At 37.9% G+C, this 19986-nt stretch overlaps 1 protein-coding gene across 2 annotated transcripts in view; it reads right to left on the bottom strand.

Annotated features, from left to right (window-relative positions):
• The window catches only part of LARS1 (leucyl-tRNA synthetase 1), a 68954-nt gene that overhangs the window by 12504 nt on the left and 36464 nt on the right, over positions 1-19986 (bottom strand). For both annotated transcript variants that reach the window (XM_082726037.1, XM_082726038.1), the window contains 7 exons: positions 17964-18027; positions 7752-7935; positions 6582-6672; positions 5078-5218; positions 3922-4062; positions 3576-3686; positions 1066-1176 (listed from right to left, as the gene is read on the bottom strand). In XM_082726037.1, the coding sequence (XP_082582163.1) occupies positions 1066-1176; positions 3576-3686; positions 3922-4062; positions 5078-5218; positions 6582-6672; positions 7752-7935; positions 17964-18027 (843 nt within the window). The remainder of the gene's footprint in view (positions 1-1065; positions 1177-3575; positions 3687-3921; positions 4063-5077; positions 5219-6581; positions 6673-7751; positions 7936-17963; positions 18028-19986) is intronic.

The raw sequence follows: 19986 nt of genomic DNA, 5'->3' as shown, positions 1-19986 counted from the left end.
TGCTTGTGTTCCTTCTCTCATTGTCTCTCTCTGTGTCAAATAAATAAATAAAATCTTTAAAAAAAAAAAAACCCACAGAACTATGTTCCTAGAAGCCTAAAAGACACTAATTTACACTTTAAAAAAACATTTACTGAGCCTATTCTTTGATGGAAACTATTAAAGTGTGTTAAATATATTATTTCATTTACTTCTCACAGCCCTCCTAAAATGTAGGTTCTATTAATTTCCTCATACAGATGAAAAACCATGTGACCCAGAGAATTTAAGAGAGTTGTCGAGGGTCTAAAAACTAAGAAGTGACAGACAAAAAGGATTTAGAACAAGATTTGTCTGACCCCAGAGCTTGAGCTCTTACGCAACATATAGCCTTCTTTCTGTTTCTCTAAGAAATCAAATAAATCCGTTATTTCTATGAAGAAAGCTGAATCTAATGCAATGATTCTCAATGGGAGAGGTGTGGGTGGGAGCAGATTACGTCCCCAGAGAAATTTAAGAATGACTGAAGAAGTTTTGGTTGTCACAACTTGAGGGGGTGAGGAGGACATTCTATGAGCATCTAGTGGGTAAAAGACAAAAACACTGCTAAACATCCTATAACGCAGAGGGAAGCCTCCCCCCACAGAGAACTCCTGGCCCACAATATCAATAGTACCACTGCTGAGAAACTCTGGTCCAACCACGATAAACAATGTTTATCCTGTTAAGCTAAACCTATACAAATGTAGTATCTTCGTTCCAGTACCAGGATCTAATAAAAACACCCCAATGTAAGCCAAAAGAATTTGCCTCCCTGCCAAACAGAAAAGAAGGTAGAACATAAAGAGACTCATTTAGTGAACAATTCTAAATCAGTTTTTCTTCCATAATGCATATTTCCAAATACTCAGCAATTTTACAGATAAACCCCCAAAATGATCACTCATTTCTCCCAACTAGTGATCGAAAAGTACTATTTTTAGCAGATTTCCTGGGAGAGACTATATCCAAAGTTTTCCCCTCCCTTCCACTATCCTATCTAATCATTACTCGCAGAGTAATAGCTGCACGAAGTCAATAGCTTACCTTAATCATGGCAACAAACGGCATCACTTTCTTCATGTATTTCTTCAACTCTGGCAAATTGCCCAGTTCACTAGCAATGACTTTGTTATCAGGCAATTTTCCACTGTTGGCCTAAAAAAAAAAAAACATTGGGGAAGAATGTGGAGAAAAATATTTTAAAGATAACACACAATAGTAGATATGCCCATAGGAACACAGAATGGCAGCCTCGACCAGTCCAATAGAAAACAGTAGAAAAGAGAGCAGCCCCATGCATTCTAGGGAAGTGAAAGGTGAACGTGTAATACAGAAGGGAGTCTCCCATTTCCTCTAAAGTTAAAAGATAAATGTTCTTTATGGTAAAGGAGAAAATGGGGCATCTTGTTGAATATTTAATTTTTTCTTACACTAAGAACACCTCTAGGATTGTAACATTAGATCTTATCGGGTAAGAAAACAAAATAGTCTTATAGAGATCTTGTTTGTCTCCAAACTTGTAAAAACACTCACTAGTCATATCAAAATGGAAACTGTGTAACTATCATACAAGATATATAGAATGTCTGCTTTTGAACACTCTTCCTTATAAACTGTTACCACAAATGTGGGGAAAAAAGTCTCTGTCTGGCTATCTACCTGTTAAAAATAGTATCACTTCTACCTAGCCACAAATAAATGCCTGTATCATGTATCATTAATATGCACAGAGTCCCAAATGTGCTGCCTGAATTTAAATTCATTTCTGCAAACACAATTGTCCCCTTCGACAGAGTGAAAAATGAAGCAAGTAACCTCAGAATTTTGGGTGACTTGTTTTTTTCCCTATAAAAGCGTGGCATCGAAGCCAAAGATTGGGAATGAATCTAAATGAAAAGTAACGTATAGTAAGACTTCAGTCAACATTTACTTTTAATTCTAACTTTTACTAAAGTACACTGGGAAAATATTTTCTCCACTTATCAATGTGCTGCTTTAAAATATATATGAAAGAGAGAAGAGCATAGGAAACACTCCTTCCCCTTATCTCACCAAAAAGGTGCCACATACAACTTAAGAATATCCTCCATGATCATAAACTTTCTTTCCGTTCTTTTGGATGAAAACAAACAAAAATTTAAAAGAACGCTGATCATTCCAAATAATGCCAAAGGATGATATTACTTTGAAACCATGTATCTAATAAATAATTACTAAAAAAAACGATAACTTCTAAAAGAACAGCAGTTTTTAATAAAAGATGCATTTTTAAATATCTGGGACATACATTCTATATTTGGTTCTCCTACTGCTTCCCTGAAAATGCTGTTACGGATATGTAACCCACAAAGGCATGACATCATTTTTCTACCCACAAAAGCGGCTTTTACTTTTTCACTTGCCATAAGTCAAAATCTGTAAGCAATTCTAAGGACTACATTCTATTTCTTTCTTTCCTTTTTTAAAAAATTTACTCATTTGAGAGAGAGAGAGAGCATGAGAAGGGGGAGCTGCAGAGGGAGGGAGAAGCAGGCTCCCACTGAGCAGGGAGCCTGATACAGGGCTCAATCCCAGGACCCTGGGATCATGACCTAAGTCAAAGGCAGACACTTAACCAACTGAGCACACAAGTGCCTCTAAATTCTATTTCTATTATATATAATCAAATGAGGAGGCAGCTTTCTATAAAAATAAGCTCACAAGGAATACAAAACCACTAACTCTTCTCTTTCCATTAAATTTCCAAATGTAAAAGTTTTTCCGAGTATTTTTTAATTAACTAAGAAAACTTTTGAAAGAAAATTTCAATAAAGTCCTCAAAAATAAAAGCTAAGGATTTTCCCTTCAGTTATCACTTCATGCTTTGTCCATAATTTCTGGTTTTTTTCTCTCTCCTCTTCTGTCAGTGCACCTTAACAATTTGTGTCTATCAATAACTCTTAAAAACCCCAGCAAAAATTCTACAACATATACTTTGTTTCCATATTGCGAATGTGAAAGAAAAAGGTAGATGGATTTTTTTCTTCAGGAAAACTTAGAACTATGCTTAAGTATTGTGTTTCCTTTAAACACAACAATCATATTTAACAGCTACTTACCTGACAAAGCCAAAAACACCGAGCTCTCCATTTCTATGGGTAATTATTAAACTGACCATTTTGTTTTAAATTACTCAAAAGCCAAGCTTCAATTTTTTGAAACATGAGGTGAAGGCTTCATGAATCCCAGTGTTTAAGTCAGAACAAACCCGAAGGCAAACTCAGTTCTCTTGCTTCATGATTTTCACCACATATGAGAAAGTCCCACACCTTTTAATTACGTGGGACTAGATCCACTATATTTTTGTATGGAAGTTTCAGAAATGATAAAAAAGACGGCAACTTTTACAGTAACTATTTCAGAGCCAGCACCGCTAACAAAAAAACACTCCATGTTTAAGAGTAATCCCACAAAGTTGCCCGTGTCCTTCTCTAAGACATTGCCAACATCCTAAAAACAACAAGAGCACAGGCAGCAAGCAACAATGCGGGCGGAACGGCTGCTGCGAGCATCACCTCAAAGTGATTCCGCAGCACTGACAGGGTGGTATGTTGCCAAGAAGGATAGTTCTTTGCCACGTAGATGGTGCAATGTGAAGGTTTCTGAGGTGGCTGCTTGTCAGTCTTCTACAGGGCAAAAGAAAGGGAAAAAACATTTTATCACTCTTGTATACACCCTCTCCTGGTAAAAACCACTATTGCCTTTAACATTAAGAAGCATACACATCCTACAAAACTGCATTAGGGATGAAAAGAGCCCGACACATGTGAATGCCAGTTGTCTTAATTTTCATTACTAGTAAATGTTACCTGACTAATCACTTTAAAGCAACAGCCTTTAAAAAAAAAAAAATGCCTTCACCTTCCCCTTAGCCGGCATCATATAGTTCTTGAGTCGCAATCTAAGGTCATGTGCTACTTCCATGAGATACTGTGAGGAACGTATCAAGGCTTCATCCACGGGACCTGCCAGGGGCCATGAAGCATTCATAATGGAGTCAGGCTTTAAGGGGGAGAAAAAAAAAGTTCAGTGGGCTCAAAGCCACGCAACTATTTTATCCTTCATGATTACAGTTCCATACCAAGACTACCATCTGTAATTGCGTGCTCAGAGTTCAAACCTGACTACCCATAACACACTTCCACACACTTCCCTGATCTAATGTTCCCTAGAATTCAAGCTGTGAAGTCTGACTCTACATTCCTAATTAGCATCCATTTGTACAAGCATATTAATACCCACACACATATGCTCACTTTCAAAGAAAATTATGTAATGCTAATTTGCCTAAATTTAATCATTATTACATAAATTATATACACTCAGTTTTTACCCTATTTAATACATCCAGTATTGAAAGTATAGCCATTCGGTATATGCATCACAAGCACATTTTTACAGTGTTCATGTGTTAAAAAATACAAAAGAGCCTGGCTAATAAAGATGAAAAGAAATTATTAAGCTAGCCAATCTGTTATCTGCAACCCTAGGAGAAATAATTGCATTTATCCTCACAGTAAGGATGCTAATATAATATCCCTGAATATGAAGCCCTACATATGCCAGAAATTTTATATAAAACAAAAATATATGCAAATATACACTTCCCTCTTTGTTTATAAGCTGCTCCTAATAGTCGTTTATTTCTCTCTCAATATTTTCACCTTAACAGTTGGAAAACAGTCTTAGTTATATAGTATTCAAATCAAATGTATTTTTAAAATATATTCAAATGTATTTTAACATTTTCTAACAAGAATTAGGTGATAAACAAAATGCAGTCACGTGGTTTTAAAATACTTCCATTGTGTGTATATAAATAAAGACGCATACTCGGTAAGCCCATCTAAACAGGAGCAGTTTCAGTACAACCTGTTGTAATAACTAGGAGATGACGGATCCAACATTACTCCTGAAATATCATTTTCAGTCTTTTCCTCTTAAGTAACATCATTATTGTATTTATTTAATAAGGCCATATCAAACAGCCCACAACATCTCAACCACATACAGGTACCTTTCCCAGGAGTGTCCAGATGTGCTCACACAAGTGTGGACAGAATGGAGCCAAGAGAAGTGTCTGAACTTCAATAAAGCGGAACACAAGGTCTCTGTGCATCCCTTCTATGGCCAATTCACGGTATTTATCTTTCGCAGCCTGCAAGATTTGAAATTATTTGCCATTTTTCTCCCCATACTTCTTTAAAATAAAATTAAAAGAACAAAAATCCAGTGCCTCTATTTTAATGCATTTTTAAGCTTTTAGTCTTTCAAAATTCCATAATGAATTCTCATAAAGGTTTTACTTCATTTTTTTTAAGTAATCTCTACACCCAATGTGGGGCTTGAATCTACAACCTCAAGATCAAGAGTCAAAAGCTCTACAAATGGGCTAGCCAGGCCCCCGGTTTTTCCACATTTTTTAACAACTTGCAATTAAATGCATATCAATCCTTGTTAAAGGATATTATGGTTTTATATTAATGACTCTCAAGAAAAATGGTTTGTTTTTTTTTAAAGATTTTATTTATTTATTTGACAGAGAGAGAGAGATCACAAGAGGCAGAGAGGCAGGCAGAGAGGGGTGGGGAAAGCAGGCCCCCTGCTGAGCGGAAAGCCCCATGCGGGGCTCTATCCCAGGACCCTGAGATCATGACCTGAGCCAGAAGCAGAGGCTCAACCCACTGAGCCATCCAGGTGCCCCAAGAAGACATTTTCTAACAGACATAGAAGTTGTGTATTAAGGGCTGATGATACCCTCAACAGCCTATAAGAAAGATATTAAGTATCGAAAAAAGGCTATAAATAGGACAATTGCTATGTTCAGCACTTATCCTTATTTAACCACATCTATGAAAACCAAGTTACATAAATCCCAATGTGATATTTTACAAAACTGATTGAGGAAACCTACATTTTTTTTTAAGCCCTTGAACTGCCAAACTCGAGGAAACACTGACACCTTGTGGAAAACATCAGAAAATGCTTGATTTCAAACAAGGGGTAATCAATTACAATTTTGCTTTATGTTTTATCAATTTAAAAATGTTCTCCTGGGGGCACCTGGGTAGCTCAGTCCATTAGGCATCTGCCTTCAGCTCAGTCATGATCCCAGGGTCCTTGGATAGAGCCCCGTGTCTGGCTCCCTGCTCAGGAGGGAAGCCTGCTTCTCCCTCTTCCTTCTCCTGCTCCCCGTTTGGGTTCTCTGTCAAATGAATGGATAAAATCTTTGAAAATTAAAAAAATAAAAATGTTTTCCTGGAAAATGTGACTGACTTTTAGACTTAACCTCTTTACTGACTCATAGCTGAACTATGAAACAAAAAGATTTATATTAAATAAATACAACAGAGAATCAAAGAAAATTATTTAAAACCACAATTCACTGAATAATTTAAAAACTGCTTGGCAATATTTTCAGTCTCCATTCTAGATGAATTAACATTATAGCAGAGGGGAAAAGGGTGAAATACATCACAGCCACACTGATGTACTTTATAGCCACTAAAAGAAGAGCCTACCTGAAACTCAAAAAACCCTGTTTTCAAAGCTTCTTTAAACATCATCTTTTCATAATTTTGATCTGTTTTTATAATTCCTGCATTCATCTCACTATAGAATAGGGAAAAAAAGGTTACTGAGTTTAATGGCAAGTACACAAAGATATAAAAAAACTGCCACATATACTAGTCAACAGTAAAACAGGAACGCCTGAAACATTTAAGACTGCTCAACCACAGAACGCCTGAAACATTTAAGACTGCTCAACCACAAAACCACTTAGCCACAACACAGTTAACAATGTTCTTGCCTAAAAATTTCTGGATGGAAACTTTACTAGGAAGCCCAAAATGCAACATGAAAACAGCTTAACAAAGGTGGTCAAGTTTACTTGCTGCATTTAAACAAGTGACATTGAGTATTAAAAAAATTTTCTCTTGCTACCAAAGGCCCTTCATAATTTAGCCTAATCTGGCCCCAAAGTGTCTGATCTACTCTACCCTTCATGTACTGTACCCCAAATAAATATCATATCTTTCCATGGCTTTCTCCTCTCCCTGTAAAAATCTATTCTTCAAGAAACCCAGAATGCACATGCCATCTCCTGTAAATTCCCTCCATCCCTATAACTACACTTGCAATGGGTTCAATGAATGATTTCTTCTGCTGAACTAGAGTGAAGAATCAAGTCCCATTCATCTTTTTAAACAGCAGTTCTTAAGATGGCTCCTGATACAAAGGTGATGATAAGTGTTTTTTAAAAGAAAAAAAATTGGCATTTCTCTTTTTCTCCTAATCTATTTTTCATTTAACCATTCTGTCCTCTAATGCAGGAGAGCAAGGTAAAGTGTCTATGAGCAAGGGCTTTGGAGAAAGAAGCAAATTCATAACCCCCAACTGGAATTACTAGCTTTGAGGCATTTAATAAAATATTTAATTTTTCTAAGCTTCAATTTCTTTAACTATAAAATAGGGAGAATAATAGCTTTATCATATAAGCTGTGAAGCTAAAATCAGATAATGGATGCAAAGTGCTTAGCAGAGTACCTAGAACAAATAAAATGAATTGTAATGAATAGCAGCTATTATTAATATCTAATTTATTTTAGGAGGAAAGGAAAAAAGAAAACTTAAAAATGCAGGAAGACTAGGCAACTCTAAAGTACCACGGGCTGGAGTCGGCAGATTACCTGGCAAAAACTCTGTCATTGAAGGTGCTGGCAGGCCCGCTTCTCAGGCTGTCCCAGTTGGCCAGCATTTCTTTCACCCACTCCACCCAGGTGTACAGACGGAGGATCCCTGCATCGGCCATGGCTTCCACGAAGTTAGCATCTTCAACAGTGTCACCAGCATCAGCCAGAGCCAAACGCATTCCTGGAGGAGGAGGAGGAGGACAAAGAAACAGAAGCAGAAGAAGAGGGTGATCAAGTGATGATTTTAAAATGTGGTTAGTGACTATCAACGATGTGTCCAACCAGGTATACTGCAAAACCTACATCAAAATTAAGAAATAGCAGATGCTTTATGGGACTGCCATGGATCAACAACAAAAATAAGAGCCACCAAAAGTAGGATCCACAGAGTTGTTCAAATCTGGGAATCACCTATGTATTGATTTGCATATACTTAGCATCAAAATGTGTTTCTTCCAGGCAACTGGTTGAGTTAATGAGATAAAGTGGTCCTGAATGAAGGAGAGTAAGAAAATGATAAACTGGAAATACAGATCCCTATCAACATCTCAGCCTCATTTAGAGGCAGCAAAATATTTTAATGCATGAGAGAACACGCTGGTGCCTTACATATACAAAAATATATTTAATTTCTTCTTTCTAAAAGCAGGTACTGCTAAGTTTTCTAATAAAATTGTACTTTTGTAACCAAAATCTTCCATTCTAAAATATTGAAAAAAAAAAAAAACCTAATTAAAGTACAAGACAACCTTACAAAGGGACACTATATTAGGGCAAAGGAGTGTGGAAAACTCTTTACATTTCAATATGGAGTGATCTCAAATATGAACTGTTAAGTGATAAAGGAGAAGTTCAGAAGAGTGTATTGCTTTCTACCATCTGCGCCTAAAGGGGGGAGATGAGAATATGTAACATTAAGTTATGGATGGATTAAATATGCTTTATAATACGCAAGAAGCTCAAAACATTTCATATGTTTTTACTTGAAATAATTTTATACTTAAAGAAAAGGTCCAGAGACAGCAAGAAAATAGACATAAATAATTTAACAATCTTCTCTAATGTTAACAACTTACATAACCATGGTTTCAAAACCAGAAACTAACATTAGTACAATACTATTAACTAAACTGTAGATCTTATTCAAATTTTACCAGTTTCTCTTCTAATTCCTATTTCTGTTGCAGGATCCAATCCAGAAAACTGCCTTAGGTTTAATCATTTTATCTTCCTGGTCTCCTCAAATCTGTGACAAGTTCCTCAGTCTTTGTCTTTCATGACCTTGACATTTTTGAGGAGTACCAGTCAGTTATTTAACAGAATTTCTCCAAACTTGGTTTGTCTCATGTTTTCTCATGATTAGACTGAGCCTATGAACCTCCAGCAAGAATATCACTAAAGTGATGCTGTGTGTCCTCTCAGGACATCACTATCAGGGAGGTGCATGACATCGATAGGACTTATTACTGGTGTTGCAAGCTTTTGTCACTTAGGTAGTCAAGTTTTCTCAACTGTAAACAGTTTTTCCTTTTGTGATTAAAAAAAAATCTTGGCAGAAATACTCTGAGAATATACAAACCACTTGTTTCTTCCAGAAACACACACCCATTGATTTTGGCAACCATTGGCAGATCTCGCCCGTTAACAATTATTTGTGATTTCTGCCTAATGGTGATTTTGTATTTCAGTCAATCTTCATACATTTATTAATATGAATTCTTCTGAAAGGAAAAGCTGTCCTCAAACCCCCACTTATTCATTTACTCAACTATTATTTAGATCAGTCTGAACTCACAAATATTCAACCTATTCACTGGGTTACAATCCAACACTACCATTTATTCCTTAAATTGTTCTAGCTTGGATAATTGAGAGCTCCTTCCAGTTAGCTCCTGTACTTTCTTTTTTTTTTTTAAATCACTGAGTGCTCATCATAACAAGTACATCCCTTAATCCACATCATCTATTTTGCCCATCCCCTCACCCACTCCCCTCTGGTAACCATCAGTTCGTTCTCTATCGTTAAGAGTCTCTTATGTCTTCTTTCCCCTCTCATTTTCCACAGCCCCCTCCCTGGTCATATCGTCATCTGTTTTGTTTCTTAAATTCCACATGAATAAAATCATATGGTAATTTGTCTTTCTCAGACTTACTTCACTTAGTATTATACTCTCTAGCTTTATCCACGTGGTTGCAAATGGCAAGATTTCATTCTTTTTATGGCTGGAAAATATTCCAGTGTGCATGTGTGTATACATATATCTTCTTTATCCATTCATCAATCAATGGACACCTGGACTGCTACCGTATCTTGGCTATTATAAACAATGCTGCTATAAATATAGGGGTGCATGTATCCCTTCGAATTTAGTGTTTTTATGTTTTTGGGGTAAATACCCAGTAATGTGATTACTGGATCATATGGTAGTTCGATTTTTAATTTTTGAGGACCCTCCATACTGTTTTCCACAGTGGTTGAACCACTTTCCATTCCCAACAACAGTGTACAAGGGTTTCTTTTTCTCCACATCCTCACCAACACCTGTTGTTCCTTGTGTTTTCGATTTTAGCCATTCTGACAGGTGTAGGTGATATCTCATTGTTTTGATTTGCATTTCCCTGATGATGAGTGATGGTGAGCAGCTCTTCATGTGTCTGCTGGCCATCTGAATGTTTTCTTTGAAGCAATGTCTGTTCATATTTTTTGCCCATTTTCTAATTGGATTATTTGTTTCCTGGTGTTGAGTTCTACAGGTTCTTTATGTATTTTGGATATTAACCCTTTATTAGGTATGATTAGCAAATATCTTGTCCCATTCTGTAGGTTATCATTTAGTTTTCTGGATTGTTTCCTTCTTTGTGCAGAAGCTTTTTATTTTTATTTTTATGTAGTCCCAATAGTTTATTTTTGTTTCTCTTGCTTTGGGGAATCTATCTAGAAAAAATTTGTTATGGCCAATGTCAGAGAAATTACTGCCTATGCTCTTTTCTAAGATTTTTATGATTCAAGATCTCACATTTAGGTCTTTAGTCCATTTTGAATTTATTTTTGTGTCTGATGTAAGAAAGTGGTCCAGTTTCATTCTTTTGCATGCTGCTATTCAATTTTCTAAACACCATTTGTTTAAGAGGCTATCTTTTTCTCACTGGATAGTCTTTCTTGCCTTGTAGAAATAAAAAAAAATTTTAAAGATTTTTATTTATTTATTTATTTGACAGATCACAAGTAGGCAGATAGGCAGGCAGAGAGAGAGGAGGAAGCAGGCTCCCTGCTGAGCAGAGAGCCCGATGCGGGACTTGATCCCAGGACCCTGAGATCATGACCTGAGCCGAAGGCAGAGGCTTTAACCCACTGAGCCACCCAGGCGCCCTGCCTTGTAGAAAATTAAATGACCATATAATGTTGCATTCATTTCTGGGTTTTCTATTCTTTCCATCGATCTATATACTTATTTTTGTGCCAGTACCATGATATTTTGATTACTCTGTAAGCTCTGTAATAGAACTTGAAGTCCACAATTGTGATGCCTCCACCTTTGCTTCTTTCAAGGTTGTTTTGGCTACTTGGGGGGTCTTTTGTGGCTCTATGGAAACTTTAGGATTGCTTGTTCTAGCTCTGTGAAAAACGCTGTTGGTGTTTTGACAGGCAATGCACTAAATGCGTAGGATTTCCAATCTATGAGCATGGAATATCTTTCCATTTCCTTCTGCTATCTTCAATTTCCTTCATCCATGTTTTATAGTTTACAGAGTACACGTCTCCTACTTCTTTGGTTAGGTTTATTCTTAGGTATCTTAATATTTTGGGTGCAATTGTAAATGAGATTGTTTTCTTAACTTCTCTTTCCGCTGGTTCACTACTGGTATACAGAAACACAACAGACTTCTGTACATATATTTTGTATCCTGAGATTTTACTCTGTGTATCAGTTCTACCAGTTTCTTGGTGGAGTCTTTCAGGTTGTCTATATGCAGTACCACGTCATCTACAAGTTGTGTGACTGCTGTGGCTAGGACTTCCAGTACTCTATTGAATGAAAGTGGTGAGAGTGGACATCCTTGTATAATTTCTGACCTTACAGGGAAGCAGGCTTACCGCTTCTCACCATTAAGGATGATGTCAGCTGTGGATTTTTAATTTAAGACCTTTATTATGTGGAGGTATGTTCCCTCTAAACCTTTGTTCAAAGTTTTTTTCATGAATGGATGTTATACTTTTTTTTCAAATGCTTTTTCTTCATCTACTGAAACAATCATATGGTTCTTACCCTTTCTCTTACTGATACATCATGTTGATTGATTTGTAAATAAAAACCCAGGAATAAACCCCACTTGACCATGGTGAATGTTTCTTGTTTTGTTTTCTTTTTACTATATTGTTGGAATCAGTTTGCTTATATTTTGTTGAGGACTTTTGCATCTATATTCACCAAGAGATACTGGCCTTTCGTTCTCTTTTTTTTTTTTTTTTTTTTTTTTTTAATTTTATTTATCAGAGAGAGAGAGGGGAAGAGAGAGAGCACAGGCAGACAGAATGGCAGGCAGAGGCAGAGGGAGAAGCAGGCTCACTGCTGAGCAAAGAGCCCGATGTGGGATTCGATCCCAGGACGCTGGGATCATGACCTGAGCCAAAGGCAGCTGCTTGACCAACTGAGCCACCCAGGCGTCCCCCTTTCGTTCTCTTTTTTGTGGTGTTTTTATCTGGTTTTGGTATCAGACTAACGTTGGCCTTATAGAATAAATTTGGAAGATGCTCTGCCTTCTCTATTTTTCAGAACAGTGTAAGAAGAATAGGTATTAACTCTTCTTTAAATGTTTGGTAGAGGGGTGCCTGGCTGGCTGAGCCAGTGGAGCCTGTGCCTCTTGATCTCAGGATTCTGAGTTTGAGCTCCACACTGGGTACAGAGATCACTTAAAAATAAAATCAATCAGTTAGTCAATCAATCAATATTTGGTAGAATTCACCCATGAACACATCTGGTTCTGGACTTAATGCTTGTTGGGAGTTTTTTGATTACTGAATTCAATTTCTTTGCTGGTAATCAGTCTATTCAAATATTCTATTTCTTCCTGTTTCAGTTTGGGGGGTTATATGTTTGTAGGACTTTATCCATTTCTTTTAGGTTATCCAATTTGTTGGCATACAGTTTTTCATAATATTCTAATTGTTTTCTTATTTTTCCTCTTTCATTTGTGATTTCACTTGGGCCTTTTCTCTTTTTTTGGTGAGTCTGACAGAGGTTCATCAATTTTATTGATTTTTTTCTCAAAGAACCAGTTCCTGATTTCATTATCTGTTCTACTTTTTTTTTTTTTTTTTTAGTTTCTATATCATTAATTTCTATTCTAATATTTATTTTTTCCTTTCTTTTGCTGGTTTTAGGTTTTGTTTGTTATTCTTTTTCTAGCTCCTTTAGGTGTAAGGTCACTTTGGTTATGGGAGATTTTTCTCACTGCCCTTTTTCTTTTTAAGATTTTATTTATTTATTTGACAGAGAGATACAGAGAGAGAGAACAAGTATGTAGAACAGCAGGCAGAGAGAGTGGAAGAAGCAGGCTCTCTGCTGAGCAGGAAGCACAACATGGGGCTCAATCCCAGGGCCCTCGGATCATGATCTGAGCTGAAGGCAGCCACTTTAACTGGCTGAGCCACCCAGGCGCCCCAGATTTTTCTTGCTTCTTCTTCTTTTTTTTTTATTTTAATATTTTATTTATTTGACAGAGAGAGATCACAAGTAGGTAGAGAGGCAGGCAGAGTGAGAAGGGGGAAGCAGGCTTACCGCTGAGCAGAGAGCCCGATGTGGGGCACGATCCCAGGACCTCAGGATCATGACCTGAGCTGAAGGCAGAGGCTTTAACACACTGAGCCACCTAGGCACCCCTTTTTCTTGCTTCTTGAGGTAGGCCTGTATTGCTATAAATTTCCTGCTTAGAACCACTTTTGCTGTGTCCCAAAAGTTCTGAACCATTGTTTTCATGTACTTTTTAACTTTTTTTTTTTTTTAAAGATTTTATTTATTTATTTGACAGAGAAAGGGATCACAAGTAGGCAGAGAGGCAGGCAGAGACAGAGATGAAAACAAGCTTCCTCCTGAGCAGAGAGCCCGATGCAGGGCTCGATCCCAGGACCCTGAGATCATGACCTGAGCTGAAAGGCAAAGGCTTAACCCACTGAGCCACCCAGGCACCCCTCCATGTACTTTTTTATTTCTTCTATTTCCTGGTTGACACATATCACTGTTTCTTTTTTTTTTTTTTTTTTTTTTTAAGATTTTATTTATTCATCAGAGAGAGAGAAGGGGAGAGAGCGAGCACAGGCAGACAGAATGGCAGGCAGAGGCAGAGGGAGAAGCAGGCTCCCTGCTGAGCAAGGAGCCCGATGCGGGACTCGATCCCAAGACGCTGGGATCATGACCTGAGCCGAAGGCAGCTGCTTAACCAACTGAGCCACCCAGGCGTCCCCATATCACTGTTTAGTAGAATGTTATTTAACCTCCATGTATTTGTGGTCTTTCCAGATTTTTCTTGTAATTGACTTGTAGTTTCATAGCATTGTGGTCATAAAAAATGCATGGTATGAATCTGATCTTTTTTTTTAAAAATAAGATCTATTTATTTATTTATTTGACAGAGAGACACAGCGAAAGAGGGAAATGAGCAGGGGGAATGAGAGATGGAGAAGCAGGCTTCCCGCCTAGCAGGAAGCCTGATGTGGGGCTTGACCCCAGGACTCTGGGATCATGACCTGAGCCAAAGGCAAACACTTAAAGGACTAAGCCACCTAGGTACCCCAACTTTGATATTTTTAAATTTGTGGAGGCTTTCTTTGTGGCGTAATATGTGATCTATTCTGGAGAATATTCCATGTACACTTGAAAAGAATGTGTATTGTGCTGCTTTAGAACAGAAATGTTCTGAATATATCTATTAAATCCAACTGTTCCAGCATGTCATTCAAAGCCATTGTTTCCTTGTTGAATTTCTGTTTAGATGATCTGTCCATTATATAAGTGGGTGTGAAAGTCCTCTACTATTACAGCATATTATCAATCAGTTCCTTTATGTTTGTTACTAGCTGTTTTATGTATTTGGGTGCACAAATATTTACAATTCTTACATTTTCTTGTTGGACTGTCCCCTTTATTATATTATTATATGTATCCTTCTTAACTCGTTACAGTTTTTGTTTTAAAAATCTATTTTGTCCGGGGGGGGGGGGGCGCCTGGGTGGCTCAGTGGGCTAAGGCCTCTGCTTTCTGCTCAGGTCATGATCCCAGGTAATAGGATCAAGTCCGGCATCAGGCTCTCTGCTCAGCAGGGAGCCTGCTTCCTCCTCTCTCTCTCTGCCTGCCTCTCTGCCTACTTGTGATCCCTCTCTGTCAAATAAATAAATAAAATCTTTTAAAAAAATAAAATAAAATATACAAATATTATTGGGCGCCTGGGTGGCTCAGTGGGTTAAGCTGCTGCCTTCGACTCAGGTCATGATCTCAGGGTCCTGGGATCAAGCCCCACATCAGGCTCTGTTCAGCAGGGACCTGCTTCCCCCACCTCTCTCTGCCTGCCTCTCTGCCTTCTTGTGATCTCTGTCTGTCAAATAAATAAATAAAATCTTTAAAATAAAATACAAATGTTATTAACGTTTGATGTAGCCATGGAATTTTCTAAGTCTATTCTCATTTTGCATAATTCTTTTTTTCTCTTTTTTTCAGTTTAATTACTTTCCATTACTCTGTCTTCTAGGCCATTAACTCATTTTTCTGCTTCTTCCAACCTGCTGTTCATTCCATCAAGCACCTTTCTCATTTTGTCTATTGAGCCCTTTTTCTCTGTTATGTTATTCCCCGTGTGTTAACGGTCTTGGGAAGATCCTCCACTCTTTTCTCAAGTCCAGTAAGTATCCTTATGACCACTGCTTCAAATTCTCTATCATGCATGTGACTTATATCTGTTTCACTTAGATCTCCAGCCTTGGCTTTGTCCTGTTCTTTCATTGGGACAAGTTTCTCTGTCTTCTCATGTTGTCTAAATCTCTGTGCCTATGTTAGGAAAGTCAGCTATGTTTCCTGTTCTTGAGGGTGATGGCTTTATGATGAGGAGGATCTGTAGTGCCCTACTGTGTAGTATCCCATTCCCCAGGGCCTGGCACTCCTAGGACGGTCTCCAATGTGCTACATATGCTGTTTTCTCCCGGCCACTTTATCCTTCAGACCAGTGATTTGCAAAGGCTCTCTTTGCTTGTTGTGAGCAATTTGTCCCTGGCCTGAAAGTGGTGGCATTTTAACTAGGTGTGCTCGGGCCTGCTTGTGAAATGAGATATGTCACTGCCAGAACCAAGGCCACATCAAACTCTTGGGTTGAGAAACACAATGTGGGCAGGGGTTTGAGCTGGTCTTCTGGGGAAGGGAGCCCACCAAGCTGGGACTGAGGCAAGCACAACTGGGAGGAGTGGTTTTACCAGCGCATGGAGGGGTGGGACTTGGTGTAACCAAGTTAGACGGCAAGTGTTAGCACTGTGCAGCTTCCAGCAGGGGGCCCTACGCCACTGGTTTCAAGAACTCATGAAATTCAGGCCCTCTCAATTTCCAAGCCAATTGCTATGGGGATTTGTTTTCTCCATGCACTCTCTTGTGAACTAATTTGTCATATGCCCTTTTTGCAATGGCTCCTAACTCCACACCTGCCCCCCCCACCCCTGCACTGTTCAGTGGCCATGACCTGTTTCTTTCTCAAACCATACCTCAGCATTTCCTACCTTCTTCAGTATAGCCTCTTCTCTGTCTTTAGTTGTGGAGTTTGTTCTGCTAGCCTTCAGAAAGATTTCTGGGTTCTTTAGGATGATTTGATAGTGCCACGATCTTCTGTCTTAAATAAATCTGTGTCCTTGTAAATGTCCTCATCCTTACTGAAACACTTCCTTATTTTCTGGCACCTTAAGATGTTTCGTGCTCATCTTGTATTTTTCCTACTCCAGCCCGCCAATCAATCATTTCTCTCAGGCACCTGAGTTCCATTTATTGGAGACCAAGATCTAAAAGCCAGGTGTGTCCCTGTTACTAGTGTGTCACTGCTCATAAGCCGCCTCAGCAGACATGGCTAGGGATATGTACGCATGTATACTAACCAACCACACATATCTACATTTATTTTTACATCACTCTGTCTATATATAAAATTAAAACCTGGAACGCCTGGGTGGCTCAGTTGGTAGAGCAGCTGCCTTCGGCTCGGGTCATGATCCCAGGATCCTGGGATCGAGTCCCGCATCGGGCTCCTTGCTCGGCAGGGAGCCTGCTTCTCCCTCTGCCTCTGCCTGCCTCTCTGTCTGCCTGTGCTCACTCACTCTCTCTCCCTCTGTCTCTGAAAAATAAATAAATAAAATCTTTTAAAATTAAAACCTTTGGAAATTGCCAAATACACCATAGGGTACAGTCTAGCATTCCCCCTTTATTATCTGTATCTTTTTAACAGTGAGCTCTCATCTACAATAGATTTATTTGTTCAATCCCAGTAAAAACATAAAATTAGCTTCAGAATTGCTAACCTACACCTCATGTAAGAAACAGTTTTACTTATTACAGTATTTGTGTGTAGTTCTTTTTGGCTTACAGCTTCCAGTCAAAACACTGTTTTTAAGGTTAGTTAGGTTAGTTCTTTTCCAATCCCTTCAGCATGGCCTCAAACTGTGCTAGCCAGGATCAGTAAAAGACATGCCATAAGGACCAAAACAATCAAAGGTTCCTACAGGTCAGACAGTGCATCTCCTCCCTTGAAAAAGTAATGATGAAATGGAATAGTACTACAACCAAGGAGAAAATATTTCTTGAAAAAAAGAATGCTCCAGATTCAAGTCACCTATATGTATATCATGTATGAAGGAAATACTTTGCAAAAGCTTCATAATCAACATCTCTACAAACCAACTCTTTAACCTTATAAGTAGTAAGAAATTAGAAACAAGCCAGATAGCAATTACAGTGAGTTTCTTTTTTAAAAAGACTCTAATAATGTTAGCTTGAATGTGCTCCTAAACAGATCACATTGGCAATTCTTACGTTGCTTATACACAAAGAAAACATGAGTATTTTAAAGTACTGGAAAAAGCAAAAGAAAAGTGCAATAAAACTGAAATAGTAATTTTAATTTGCCTTCTATAATCTGGAAAGAATCAGACCCTATATATGAGCAATAAAAAAAAAGTATACTCACCATCGGCTGAAAATTTGTCGATTGCTTGGGTCAAAGTAAGGAAGTTGCCTGTGGACTTGGACATCTGAAATAGAAAGTCAATGATCAGATATTATTAAGAATATATATAAACAAAATAAACCAAATCAGACAAATCAAAGTAAGTAGGTTAGCCACAATCAGATAAAGACCAAAAAAAAAAAAATAGAGAGAAAAAGGAAAAGGTATCTTGCACTAATTTTACAGAGCTGGACACTGAAATCCAGTTAACATAGTGACTTGTCTGGGTCACTCAGCTAGGCAGGGACAGAGCTAGGACAGGGTCTCCAGTCTGGTATTAAATGCACTAATCTTTCCAGTAGATTATACTGCCCCTTAGGAATCTGTTTATACATGTATAATGATTCCACTGTATCTCTGGAACATTTCAGGGGTCTTAAAGAAGAGCTTTAGAGCAATTAGAATCATTCAGAAACAAATGGACTGGCATATGATGTCAGATTTAGGTGTTTTAGGGAACTTCAACTAAAACAAGTGGTTGTTTCAAGTCGTGCTCTACCTGAGGGCACCACATTTAAGGACACACTGTGCACAGCCTGCCAATTTTTACTATTTAAGAATTTGTTGTCTTTGGGGTTATCTGGTGGCTCAGGCAGTTAAGTATCTGCCTTCAGGTCGGTCATGATCCCAGAGACCTGGGATTAAGTCCCACATGGGGCTGGCTCCCTGCTCAGCAGGGAGCCTGCTCCCCATCTCCCTCTGCCTTTCTCCCTGCTTGTGCTCTCTTGCTCCCTCTAGCTCTCTCTCTGGGCATCGATCTCTCAAATAAAATCTAAAGAAAAAAGAAAGCATTTGTTGTCTTTAACAGAACTTTGCCGATACCAAAGAGAGGTTATAATCTAGTCTTCTATCACACCACAATGAAGTATCTAGTTCTAATAAAAAGAGTACAATGTATAGTATGACAACTTTGAGACCAAAGAAAAGATCACATTATAACACCATTTATATTTATACACATATATACATACATGTAAATACATATATAGTTCTACTTCGCCTTAGAAAGTAAAAAATGAATTTGATAATCAAAAGTCCTTGTGGATCTAACACACATCTAATCAAAGAGCTGTTTTTCAGTCTAATACAGAGATTATTTTAAATGAACTTCTATATTCCCTTTCAATATCAGGGCACCAGTTAAAAATGATGTTTCATTTTGCAATTCATACCACCTGCTATTTGTTTAAATCGACACCTATTTTCATTATGACAGACATTTATAGCAAAGAATACTCTTTTTCAATTAATATTCCATCAGTTGTAGCAAAATGCACTAATTGTAACAAAATCAACTTGCTACGAATATTCTAAGAAATAAATAACATGGCAATTTTTAGTTTATGTGAGGAGGGGTACCCTTTTCAATGTGCACAAAAGCATCACAGGGGCAAGCAAGGGCTTTGTCACGGGGTTTGAAGACACTGATTAATGAGATAAAGTCTTATATAGCCTATAAAAAAATCATATATATTAGTAGTTTTAACAACAGCAGAAGCAGTAGTAGTATAGAGAGAGATATGTTATACTGCCTGGAAGAAGCATTAAATAACAGTTAAGAACCCTACAAATTCCAAAATTCTATTATTTTAATTCAGTGGCTGATCACAGTAGAAAACAAATCCCACCAAGTATTTTCTCAACTTAATGAGAAAGTTATTCTAGGGTCACAACGTAGGGTTTTTATATTTCTTTTTTTTCTTTTTTAAAGATTTTATTTATTTATTTGACACACAGAGAGAGATCACAAGTAGGCAGAGAGGCAGGCAGAGAGACAAGGGAAGCAGGCTCCCCGCTGAGCAGAGAGCCCTGTATGAGACTCAATCCCAGGATCCTGAGATCATGACCTGAGCCTAAGGCAGAGGCCTAACCCACTGAGCCACCGAGAGCCCGGATTTTTATATTTCTTATATCTCCCTCTGTCTCCTCCAGTCACGAATTGTATCACCTTCTACCATTCTAACTACAAATGTTAAAATAGATA

Source organism: Mustela nivalis (genome assembly GCF_964662115.1).
Source record: "Mustela nivalis genome assembly, chromosome: 3".
In the NCBI taxonomy this organism is placed as follows: domain Eukaryota; kingdom Metazoa; phylum Chordata; class Mammalia; order Carnivora; family Mustelidae; genus Mustela; species Mustela nivalis.
This window is presented reverse-complemented; position numbering and strand designations above follow the sequence as displayed.